General features: G+C 46.2%; 1 protein-coding gene and 1 non-coding gene across 5 annotated transcripts in view; both read left to right on the top strand.

Moving 5' to 3' along the window:
- Positions 1-12,642, top strand: part of NLRP1 (NLR family pyrin domain containing 1) — an 83,936-nt gene that overhangs the window by 65,311 nt on the left and 5,983 nt on the right. For 2 of the 4 annotated variants that reach the window (XM_074388515.1, XM_010341965.3), the window contains 2 exons: positions 534-578; positions 966-8,883. In XM_074388515.1, coding sequence (XP_074244616.1) covers positions 534-578; positions 966-1,285 — 365 coding nt within the window. In that variant the 3' untranslated portion in view covers positions 1,286-8,883. Of the gene's footprint in view, positions 1-533; positions 579-965; positions 8,884-12,642 lie in introns of those variants that run through there. The other 2 variants (XR_012514612.1, XM_039476416.2) reach the window with 2 other exon arrangements.
- LOC120367013 (U7 small nuclear RNA) lies at positions 1,754-1,815 on the top strand. Its single transcript, XR_005581515.1, has one exon. It is a non-coding gene; the product is annotated as a U7 small nuclear RNA (small nuclear RNA).

Below are 12,642 nucleotides of genomic sequence, written 5' to 3'. Positions count from 1 at the left end.
TGCCTTCTCTCTGTTACTCTATGATCACAACTTCAGGGCCTCAGTTTCCCCATATGCATAGGGAAGGGATTCACCTAGATAACCCCTAAGGACTCTTCCAGCCCTTACTCCAGATCCTATCAGACTTTGTAGCTTTCTTCTAAATCAAAGAATCTCAGCCAGGTGCAATGGCTCACACCTGTAATCCCAGCACTTTGGAAAGCTGAGGTGGGTGGATCACAACCTCAGGAGTTCAAGAGCAGCCTGGCCAACATAGTGAAATCCTGTCTCTACTGAAAACACAAAAAATTAGCCAGGCCTGGTGGCACATGCCTGTAATTCCAGCTACTTGGGAGGCTGAGGCAGGAGAATCCCTTGAACCTTGGGGAGCAGAGGTTGCAATGAGCTGCAATTGCACCATTGCACTCCAGCCTAGGTGAAGAGCAAGGCTCTCTCAAAAAAAAATCTCAGAAGTGATTGGGAGTTTGGAAGTGTATCGTGTGTTAATAACTTAGCACTGTTACAGATGCATCTTCATCTCTGTTTTCCTCCAGGAGATCTCACACCTGCAACTACTCTGGTCCCTCCAGCCCTCAAAGGTCAGTAACAGCTCTCAGAGACCACAAGAGGCAGTGGCAGTCTGGTTCTAGGGGGAAGGGAAGAGAGAAAGGAAGGGACTCATCAATGCAGAACTCACAAGGGGTCAGGCTCTGGAGAGCGGTGCATGGTCCCTCCCCATATCCCCTTGTCCTATCCGCAGAGGCCCTAGAACTCCACACCTGAGAGCCTCTAGTGCCCCCATTAGGAACCCCATTTCTAATCCCTATTCTAGCAGAATGCCAGGCTAGATGCTGACATGAAGGAAGATAGAGGTGCATTTCTGGAAACAAAAGGAAGCAAGGGATGCAGAAAAGAGAGAGAAAAGCACGGAACATGGAGGCTGGAGGTGAAGGCTGTGGTCAGAGCCCGTCTTTGTTCATTGCCAGCCTTACCTTCCCCTCTGGATGCCCCGGGGTTGCTGCACTTCGTGGACCAGTATCGAGAGCAACTGGTAGCCCGAGTGACATCAGTGGAACCTGTCTTGGACAACCTACTTGGACATGTGCTGAGCCAGGAGCAGTATGAGAGGGTGCTGGCTGAGAACACCAGGCCCAGCAAGATGCGGGAGCTGTTCAGCTTCAGCCAGTCCTGGGACAGGAGCTGCAAAGATCGACTCTACCAAGCCCTGAAGGAGACCCATCCTTACCTCATTATGGAACTCTGGGAGAAGGGCAGCAAAAAGGGACTCCTGCCACTCGGCATCTGAGGTATGAACACCAGACCTTGAGTCCTGGCTTTGCCTGACCCTCCTTTGGGTCTGTTTCTTTCTCTGCAAACAAGTTGCCATTTGATTTGCCTTCCAGCACTAAAGTAGTGGAACACTGATGATGCCTTTGCTGGGCATTATGTGTCCATGCCAGGGATGCCACATGGGGCCCCAGTCCAGGTGGCCTAACAGCATCTCAGGGAATGTCCATCTGGAGCTGGCAGGACCCCTGCAGACCTCTTAGAGCTGCATCTGGTGGCCACAACAGCCAAGCCTAGAGCCCTCTGGATCCCATCCAGATGCAAGGAGGAATAGGAGAGACATGGAAACTTTTGCCTCTGGCTGTGTCACAGGATGAGTCCCAACGGGTTCAGCATGGGAGGCCATGTGGATTACTGGCTTCTCGCAGGAAGATATGCAAGAGCAAGCCGACAGAAAAGTGGAAGGAAGTTTATTAAGAAAATAAAGGAGTGTTACAGCTCTTTTAGAATTTGTCTAGCAGGCTTTCCAGTTCTTAGCAGAAAACCCTCAGGCCACACACCTGTGGCTGGCCTTGGCCTTCAGGTCCTTCATGCCCCACCCACCCATCTCCTTCAGCACACACAGACCTCTGCTCTCCACACAACCCCCGCTCCAAGAAGAAGTGAGTTCCCTCATTTTTGTCACACTTGCTCCTCCCTGTGCTGCCCATGGAAAATTAGGACACTTCACACAGACACCTGGGTGGGGTCACTACCCAGCCTCACCCTTTCCCCCTCCCCCTCCAGCCAGGAACTCACCTGGACTAGATTGCTGAAAAACACTGATATTCCACAGGCCCCAAACTGTGGGTTCCCTGGAACCAAGACCTTCTGAACCATACAATAGACAGTCCCAAAACTCAGATTCAGCAAAATGCATCTTCAAAAGATCTCCCTACCTTTTTCTTTCCAGACCCCAAGGGTTATCAGAAGGACTGAGCCAAGTTGTTTAAGGAAGAAACAGAAAGAACCACACACCCAAGTGAAGAGGCACTTGATCAACCTGCATTTTATCCATAATACCAGCAGGAGGCCTTTGCTATCCCCAGTGCTCTATAGACACAAACCCAGTCAGTCTGCACAGGGACACCAGGAGGGGGATGCTGTTATCAGCCCACTTTACAGATGATGCACACGCAGGTCAAGTAATCTGCCCAGAGTCCCACATTTGGTAAGAGCCCTTGCTGGGAGTCAAAACTAGGCAGTCCAGATCATTTAGCTGCTCTGCTAGATGACTCTCTGGTGCCTCCCCTTCATGTGATGTGGGTGCCACTGTCCCGGCTTGAGCAGGAGAGTCACTGTGCCCTCAACAGCTCACCTGAGGCTGGAAGATGCTGACAACACACTCAGCAGAGAGGGCAGGGCCAGGCATCAGGCCACAGGCCCAAGGGCAGCATCTAAAGGAGGGAGAGTCCCCAGGCAGCAATGTCCCAAGGCCAACACTGGGCATGTGGCTGAGAAAGGATGAAGGAGCTGATGGGCTTTCATTACAGAGTACTAGTGATACTTTGAGCCATTTTTCTATTCATTGCCTGTCTTCTCTGTTGGGCTATGAGCTCTGAAATTGCAGTATCCACATCTTCCCTGTTCACAGCTACATCCGTAAGCCCTGGCACAATGTAAGTATTCAGTAAGCGTTTGTGTATTAGGCTGGACACAGTGGCTCAGTCCTGTAATCCCAGCACTTTGGGAGGCCAAAGCACCCACACAGTGCTGGACAATGAGGTTCACCCTGAAGAGTAGAGTTTGAATGGTGAGAGGCCAAACACCTGACCAGTGTAGGCTACTCTTGATCACTCCATTTTCCCACTGACCCTTCCTCCTCCTTGTTCTCTACCTGCCCAGAGTCAAACCTGCCAGCATCACCCAATGGTCTCTCAGAGTTACAGAATCCACACCAGCACAGGCAACCAGAGGTTCGATATCTTTCACAGCTCCAGGGCCAGGGGCTGGGCCTGAGTTTGACTTAAGGGAGTTCCTGAGATGCAGCCACCTTAGAGAATTTCTCATGACCTCCAAAGGCCCCAGGCCCAGGCATATCCCCTTCCCCATGCTGGGTGTCTTAGTCCATTCAGGCTCCTATAAGAAAATAACATTAACTGGGTGGCTTATGAATGACAAATGTTTATTTGTTTATTTCTTACAGTTCTTGAGAGTATTTAGACCAAGAACAAGGTGCTGGCAGATTCAATGTCTAGTCAGGGCCCTCTTCCTCATAGATGTCACCTTCTAGCTGTGCCTTTACAGCGCAAAGGAGCAAACAAGCTCCCTTGGGTCTTTTTATAAGGGCACTGATCCCATTCATGAGGATGCATGCTCAGTGGACGGTACCACCCTTTACCAACTTTGGGGAAACTGGAGAAGGAGCTGGCAAAACTGAAAAGGGATTTTTGGACTTGCCAGTCTATATAATCATGTCAGCCAATTCTTAAACATAAATGTCTTAAACATCCTATTGGTTCTTTTTCTCTGGAGAACCCTGACTAATACAATGTTGCCCTTAGGGTTAATGAGTTAAGATACTGAACACTTTATATATATTATAAATGGTCTCATCCCGACCTTCACAGCACTGGAATGCCTCACATATCAGCTGAGGGAACTGAAATCCTGGGAGGAATAACACTGCCACCTGGCAGATACAAGGAGGAATAGGAGGGACATGGGACCCCTTGCCTCTGGTTGGAGACAGAAAATGGAAATGAACATATGTCCTTGTGATATCTGGATGGCTTATGAATGGAGGCAGAGGGAGAGATTTAGTTTTCACTTGTTATTCTGTCCAGCCACCCCAGAAGCAGCATGAGGGGAATTCCCACAAGGGACTATTTCAAACCATACCAAGACGCGGCTGGCCGGGATTCCAAAGACAGAAGCACTAAATTCAGGGTAATCAGTTCAAAGCCTTTAATAGAGGAGCTGACACAGAGAGTGGAGTACAGTGTATCTCTGATACTAACAGCAAGAGAAAGGGATTCTACGTAGATATTTCTGCAGCAAGAGGGTCAGGTATGGAGTTTATAGGAGGCTCAGGGCTACAATCAGTTTCCTTCAGTGTTTTGGGCAACAACTTAGATACCCTTGTCAGTGTCTGAGAATGTTCAAGGCCTGGGTTTGGGTTCAAGCCTGCTGGGAAAAACCTGCAGCTGGCTGGGTCACAGCATAGTTAAGGCACTCTGTGATTTCAGTTAGGTCACAGAAAGAAAGCAGCGGTAAAGGGGCACAGGGATCCTATCCACCTTCTGGATCTTCTGACTTTTTCGCTTATATCACATTGCCAGCATGCAGTAATGTGGCTGACTGTGGGAATCTTCCTCTAGAGATCAAAGTGTTCCTGAACTTTTGTATCTCAGCTCTTGTAATAAAAGTGGAGTCTAGGCCGGGCACGGTGGCTCAAGCCACCCAGCACTTTGGGAGGCCGAGGCGGGTGGATCACGAGGTCAAGAGATCGAGACCATCCTGGTCAACATGGTGAAACCCCGTCTCTACTAAAAATACAAAAAAAATAGCTGGGTATGGTGGCACGTGCCTGTAATCCCAGCTACTCAGGAGGCTGAGGCAGGAGAATTGCCTGAACCCAGGAGGTGGAGGTTGCGGTGAGCCGAGATCGCGCCATTGCACTCCAGCCTGGGTAACAAGAGCGAAACTCCGTCTCAAAAAAAAAAAAAAGTGGAGTCTAGCATGATACCCACACTTTGAGAAAAATGTTCTTTACCTAAGATCCAGGTAACTGTGGCTTTTCTCTGGTCTCTGGTAGAATAAGCTTATGTAGAAAGCATAAACAAGGCCAGAAACAGTGGCTGATGCCTTTAACACCAGCACTTTGGGAGGCCAAGGTGGGTGGATCACCTGAGGTTAGGAGTTTGAGACCAGCCTGGCCAACACAGAGAAATCCCATCTCTACTAAAAATACAAAAATTAGCCAGGTGTGGTGGTGCATGCCTGTAATCCCAGCTACTCAGGAGGCTGAGGCAGGAGAATCAATGAACCTGGGAGGCGGAGGTTGCAGTGAGCCAAGATTGTGCCATTGCACTCCAGCCTGTGCAACCAGGGTGAAACTCCATCTCGAAAAAGAGAGAGAGAGAGAAAAAAAAACAGTTTAGGCCAAGACCCTGGCTTTTCATTTCAAAAACAAGAAAGTTATGCATAACGAACTTGCTGATTTGAATGGATTTCAGGTCAGCTGCCTGGGTCAGCAGTTTTCTGCTAAATGTGGCAGGTGTACAACCTGCATCTGAATTTGATGTCCTCAGCTCTCTTAAGAGAGAGAGAAAAATACCCTATTTGTTTTAGACCTTCTTTCTTCTCCAAATAGCCAAGGCTCCTCATGGGAGTCCCTCAGAAGCATGGGGGAGTCCTCTTAGGACTAAACTGTTTGCTTCTGTTGCATGCACTGCACATCACGTTGCACAGCATAGTGCAATTAGTTGACTCTAGCTTATTCCATTCTCAAGATAAAACCCTGGATCTCTCTAGAGGAAGCTCTGATTCTCTCCTGTGATCAGGAAGTTGCAAGTACAGTCTGGTAGCTCAGGGCCTTCCCAAGGAACTATCCTCCAAGTTTTAGCTCCCAGCTGGAGGTGAAATGATTGTTGGGGCCACACTGAGAATCACTGCAGGCAGGGTATATGGGGGTTGCCTCCCACTTCCTGCCATACCACCTCTAAGGAGTACCCAACTTTTTGTGGGGAGACTCAAATGGTCCTCACTCCTTTGCTGAGGGCATGGGAGTATTTTTAATGCACGGTGGGGAGAGGGTAGTCAGGGAGCGAGAGCACGCAGGCATCCTTGAAGCTGAACCGAGACATGTGTGAACACTTAAGTGATAGCCTGCTAGTTCTAAATAGCCTTCCTTGTTCTAAAGCTATGCAGTATAGTCACTCATTAACCCTAAGGGCAACACCGTATTAGTCAGGGTTTTCCAGAGAAAAAGAACCAACAGGATGTCTATACATATTGAGACATTTATTTTTAGGAATTGGCTGACATGATTATATAGGCTGACAAGTCCAAAATCTATAGAATAGGCTGGCAGGCTGAAGACCCAGGGAAAGGCTGATGCTGCAGTTCAAGCCCAAAAGCCTTAGAAAAGTTGGAAGAATTCTCTGCAGCCTTCAACTGTTTGGATAAAGCCCACCCAAACTAAAAAGGGCAATTCACTCTACTCAAAGTCCACCAATTTGTGGCTGGGCTCAGTGGCTCACACTTGTAATCCCAGCACTTTGGGAGGCTGAAGCAGACAGATCACCAGCTCAGGAGATGGAGACCATCCTGGCCAACATGCTAAAACCTTGTCTCTACTAAAAATACAAAAATGAGCAGGGCATGGGGATGTGTGCCTGTAATCCCAGCTACTCGGGAGGCTGAGGCAGGAGAATCGCGTAAACCAGGGAGTCAGAGGTTGCAGTGAGCTGAGATGGCGCCACTGCACTCCAACTCCAGCCTGGGTGACAGAATAAGACTCTGTCTCAAAAAGAAAAAAAAAAAAAATCCCACCAATTTAAATGTTAATCTTGAATAAAACTAGAAATTTTTTTGTAACGAGGAATTTTGGAAACTGTACAAACACATTAAAATTAAATGATATGACCCTGAATGACCAGTGGGTAAATGATGAGATTAAGAAGGGAGTTAAAAAATTTCTTGGAACCAATGATAATGGAAACAGAACATACAAAAATCTATGGGATACAGCAAAAGCAATACTAAAAGAGAATTTTACAGCTATAAGCATCTACAGCAAAAAAAGGAAAACATCAAATAAATAAGCTAATAACACATCTTAAAGAACAAAAAAGCAAGAGCAAACCAAACCCAAAATTAGTAAAGAAATAATAAAGAGCAGAAATAAAATTCAAAGTGCAAATGATCAACAGCACAAAAAGTTGTTGTTTTGAAAAGATAAACAAATTGACAAAACCTTAGCCAGATTAACAGACTAAGAAAATAAGAGCCAAATAAATGAAATCAGAGATTCAAAAGGAGACATTACAACTGATACTGCAGAATTTCAAAGAATCCTTGGTGGCTACTCTGAGCAACTATATGCCAATAAACTGGAAAATCTAAAAGAAATTGATAAATTCTTAAGTACAATCAACCTACCAAGATTGAACCATGAAGAAACCCAAAACCTGAACAGACTGATAATAAGTAACAAGATCTAAGCTGTAATAAAATGTCTCCCAGCAAAGAAAAGCCCAGGACCTGATGGCTTCACTGCTGATTTCTAAAGAAGAATTAATACCAATCCTACTCAAACTATTCTGAAAAAATAAAAGAGAAGGGAATACTTCCAAACTCATTCTCTGAGGCCAGTATTATCCTGACACCAAAACCAAAGACGCATCAAACCATGAAAACTACAGGCCAACATTGATGCAAAATCCTCAACAAAATCGTAGCAAACCGAATCTAACAACACATTTTAAAAAATCATTCCTCAGCCAGGCACGGTGGCACACACCTGTAATCCCAGCACTTTGGGAGGTCGAGGTGGGCAGATCACCTGAAGTCGGGAGTTCGAGACCAACCTGACCAACATGGAGAAATGCCGTATCTACTAAAAATACAAAATTAACCGGGTGTGGTGGCACATGCCTGTAATCCCAGCTCCTTGGGAGGCTGAGGTAGGAGAATCCCTTGAAGCCAGGAAGCGGAGGTTGCAGTGAGCTGAGATCGCACCATTGCACTTTAGCCTGGGCAACAAGAGTGAAACTCCATCTCAGAAAAGAAAAAAAAAAAAAAATCATTCATCATGACCAAGTGGGACTTATCTCAGGGATGCAAGGATGGTTCAACATAATGCAAATCAATCAATATATAACAATAGAATGAGGACAAAAACCATATGATAATTTCAATGGATGCTGAAAAAGCATTTGATACAATTCAACATCTCTTCATGATTTAAAAAAAAAACCCTCAAAAAACTGGATATAGAAGGAACATACTTCAACATAATAAAATCCATATGCGACAGAACCACAGCTAGTATCATACTGAATGGGAAACACCGAAAGCCTTTCCTCTAAGATCGGGAACACAGCAAGGATGCCACTGTCACCACTGTTATTCAACATAGTACTGGGAGTCCTAGCTAGAGCAATCATAAGAGAAAGAAATAAAGGGCATCCAAATTACAAAGGAAAAAGTCAAATTATCCTTGTTTACATATGACATGATTTTATATTTGGAAAAATCTAATGACTCTACCAAAAAACTATTACAACTGATAAAACAAATTCAGTAAAGTTTCAGGATACAAAATCAACAAACAAAAATTAGTAGCATTTCTTTTTTTTTTTTTTTTTAGATGGAGTCTCGCTCTGTTGCCCAGGCTGGAGTGCAGTGGCTCAATCTCTGCTCACTCCCACCTCCACCTCCCAGGTTCAAGCGCTCCTCCTGCCTCAGCTGCCCTAGTAGCTGGGATTACAGGCCCCCCCCCACCACACCCGGCTAATTTTTTTGTATTTTTAGTAGAGACAGGGTTTCACCACCTTGGCAAGGCTAGTCTTGAACTCCTGACCTCGTGATCCACCCACCGCCGCCTCCCAAAGTGCTGGGATTACAGGCATGAGCCACTGCTCTTAGCCTTTTTTTTTTTTCTTTCTTTTTTTTTTTTAGAGGTAGTTTCACTCTTGTTGCCCAGGCTGGAGTTCACAGGTGGAATCTTGGCTCCCTCCTGGGTTCAGGTGATTTTCCTGCCTCAATCTCCTGAGTAGCTAGGATTGCAGGCGGTGCCACCACACCCAGCTAATTTTTTGTATTTTTAGTAGAGATGTGGTTTCACCATGTTGGCCAGGCTGGCCCTGAACTTCCTGACCTCAGGTGATCCTCCTGCCTCGGCCTCCTAAAGTGCTGGGATGACAAGCGTGAGCCACCGTGCCTGGCCTGGATCCAGATTCTAATAGCAACAGCTAGGATTCTGAGGAACAGGGAGTGAGCTGGGAATCAAATCCTTGGCTCTACCACCCATTAGGTGTATAATCTTGAAACAGGTTTTCAGATGTGTAAGAAGGGAATCATAAAGCCGGCGTCAAAGGGTTGTTTGATTAGGCGAGCTCATGAGTGGGAAGTTGTTCTGGGCGAGCTGTACGAAACAGTAGGCAGGCCGTAAACGATAGCTTCTTTGAGCCTGAGGCTGTCATAGGTGCCAGTGATAACAGAAGCACAGAGTATCTGCTCTCGAGCAATTTATATTCTAGTGGCAAGAAGATATGAAATACACACCCAAGTCTGTAATCCCAGCACTTTGAGAGGCCAAGGCAGACAGATCACCTAAGGTCAAGAGTTCAACACCAGCCTGGCCAGCATGGCGAAACCTGTTCTCTACAAAAATACAAAAATTAGCCGGGTATGATGGTGGGTACCTGTAATCCAAGCTACTCAAGAGGCTGAGGCAGGAACCCGGGAGGTGGAGGTTGCAGTGAGCCGAGATCTCACCACTGCCCTCCAGCCTGAGCAACAGAGCAAGACTCCATCTTTTTTTTTTTTTTTTTTTTTTTTTTTAAGATGGGGTTTCATCATGTTGGCCAGGCTTGTCTCAAACTCCTGACCTCAGGTGATCCACCCATCTTGGCCTCCCAAAGTGCTAGGATTACAGGAGTGAGCCACCACACCCAGCCAAGACTCCATCTCAAAAAAAAAATTTTTTTTTTAATTAGCCAGGCATCATTTCACATGCCTGAATTCCCAGATACTCTGGAGGCTGAGGCAGAAGGATCTCTTGAGCCCAGGCTGCAGTGAGCCATAATCATGCCACCGCACTCCAGCCCTGGTGACAGAGCAAGATCCTGTCTGTAAATAAAAATAATTGGCTGGGTGTTTGCCTATAATCCTAGCACTTTGGGAAGCTGAGGCTAGTGAATTGCTTGAGTTCAGGAGTTTGAGACCAGCCTGGGCAACATAGTGAGACCCTGTGTCAAGAGGAATAGGAAGAAGAAGAAGAAGGAGGAGGAGGAGGAGGAGGAGAAGGAGGAGGAGGAGAAAGATCTTTTTGAATAGAGATACATGGCAACTTCCTCGGCATTGAGGAGACGGTGGAACAACACATGGAGATGATGGGAATGAAAAATGCAGAGCAGCAAGGATAATTCTCAACAATGGTGGAAAACTGGAGTCTCCCAGGATCTTTGTGTTCAGATTAATCCACCCTAGATGAAGTTTTCTTTCTCTTTAAAGTAGGCCACTCGGAACAGGGAGATGTCCACATGACCCCTGTCAAAGAATGCATTCAAGAATCATGGATTTGGCCAGGCAAGGTGGCTCACCCCTGTAATCTCAACACTTTGGGAGGCTGAGGCAAGTGGATCACCTGAGATCAGGAGTTTGAGACCAGCCTGGGCAACATGGCAAAATCCCATCTCTACTAAAAATAAAAACAAATTAGCTGGGTGTGGTGGCTCATGCAGTGAGCCGGGATCACGCCATTGCACTCCAGCCTGTGCAACAAGAGTGAGACTCCACCTCAAAAAAAAAAAAAAGAAGAAGAATGGATTTGCTTCCACCAGGCACTATGATGGGAGCCCTGGGCTGAGCTCAGTGCCTTTCCTGAAGGAATCACTTTCCCGAGGAATAGGTTTCAGGTCCTAGAACCCAATGGAGGCTGTGGGCAATACTTGTCTCAATGGTGGGATAACTACAGATTTAAACTTTGAGCCATCCACACACTCTGATTCAGGCCCTGTCCTGGAGCAAGAAGGAAGCAGAGGAACTGAGGGAAGGAAGAGGGTCCTGTGGAACTGGTGATTACCTGTGTTGTGTCAGGTTGTATGACTGTGGGGACCCCATTGAGTGCTACTCACAGGTTAGCCCCAGGCAGGTAGGAATGTGAAGGAGGAGAGCAAGAGAAGAAGAGGAATGGCCAGACAGGAGCATGACTGCTGGAGAGAACTTGAAGGAACGGCTGGCAGTAGTATGGACACTGTGCTATTGGTCAGGAGACCAGCTATGTCCTTGGTTTCCTAGCAACTGCTGATAAGCAGGTAGTTGCTAGGCAATGTGAAGCCATCCAAGCAGGCAGGTAAGGACCTTTGTCTGTGTGGGCACCAATCAGACCATCACAGGGTATTGTTAATCCTGAAAATGGCCACTGGGTCTGTTACTTTAATTTTTTTCACCTATTAATTGTCTTTGTTGCACAGAAACGAATATAACCATGGTGCACAAGGTCTGGTAAAATGAGAAAGAAGTCACCCCATGATCTCATTGTCCAAACAATACAAAAATTCTATCTTTATTCTTTCCATTCCAGTATTTCTCTGCAGGAACACATTTTCATCTTGTTATCATCCTAGTACATGTGGTTTTAAATCTTGGGTTTTTTTTACTTTGATTTAGATCATCACAAGCATCACTCAAGCTGCTTAAGAGTTTTCAGGTTAATCTTGCCCTGATGACTGCATAACTCCTTGAAGTAGATACATCATTTAATTAACTATTCTCTTCTTGTTCTGACATTGAGTTTGCTTCCGATTTTTTGCCATGATAAGCAATACTGCAATATACGTCCTTCTGCAGAGAGCTTTTCTTTATTCTTTGGATGACTGTCTGGAAATCAACACTAAGGGATAGGATGATTGTGTCAAAGGACATGAATAGTCTCATGACGTTCTATATTTTGTAATAACTTCCCTCATGCTGGGTACAGTGGCTCATGCCTGTAATCTTCATTCAGTGTTACAGGCATACCTATTACAGGCTCATGCTTCTAACACTTTTTGAGGCCAAGAAGGAGGATCACTTGAGGCCAGGAGTTCAAGACCAGCCTTGGCAACACAGCAAGACTCTGTCTCTACAGAACACATTTATTTTATTTTTTATTTTTATCTTGAGACAGAGTCTTGCTCTGTCACCCAGGCTGGAGTGCAGTAGCGCAATCTCAGCTCACTGCAATCTCTGCCTCCCAGGTTCAATTTATTTTCCTGCCTTAGCCATCAGAGTAGCTGAGATTACAGGTGTGCACCACCATACCCAGCTAATTTTTTTTCCTAAGATGGAGTCTTGTTCTGTTTCCCAGGCTGGAGTGCAGTGGTGTGATCTCAGTTCACTGCAGCCTCCGCCTCCCGGATTTAAGCAATTTTCCTGCCTCAGTCTCCTGAGTACCTGGGACTACAGGCACCTGCCACCATGCCCAGCTAATTCTTTGTGTTTTTAGTAGAGATGGGGTTTCACCATGTTGGCCAAGCTGTTCTCAAACTCCTGACCTCATGATTCGCCCACCTCAACCTCCCAAAGTGCTGGGATTACTGGCATGAGCCGCCACGCCGGGCCGTGAAATTCTTAATGATTATATCTTTGAATGTGTGCTTTGTAAGTGAAGTCTGATGGGACCAT

Source organism: Saimiri boliviensis, chromosome 17 (assembly GCF_048565385.1).
Source record: "Saimiri boliviensis isolate mSaiBol1 chromosome 17, mSaiBol1.pri, whole genome shotgun sequence".
Taxonomy (NCBI): domain Eukaryota; kingdom Metazoa; phylum Chordata; class Mammalia; order Primates; family Cebidae; genus Saimiri; species Saimiri boliviensis.
The sequence above is the reverse complement of the archived record's forward strand: the minus strand, read 5'-3'. Positions and strand labels throughout refer to the sequence as shown.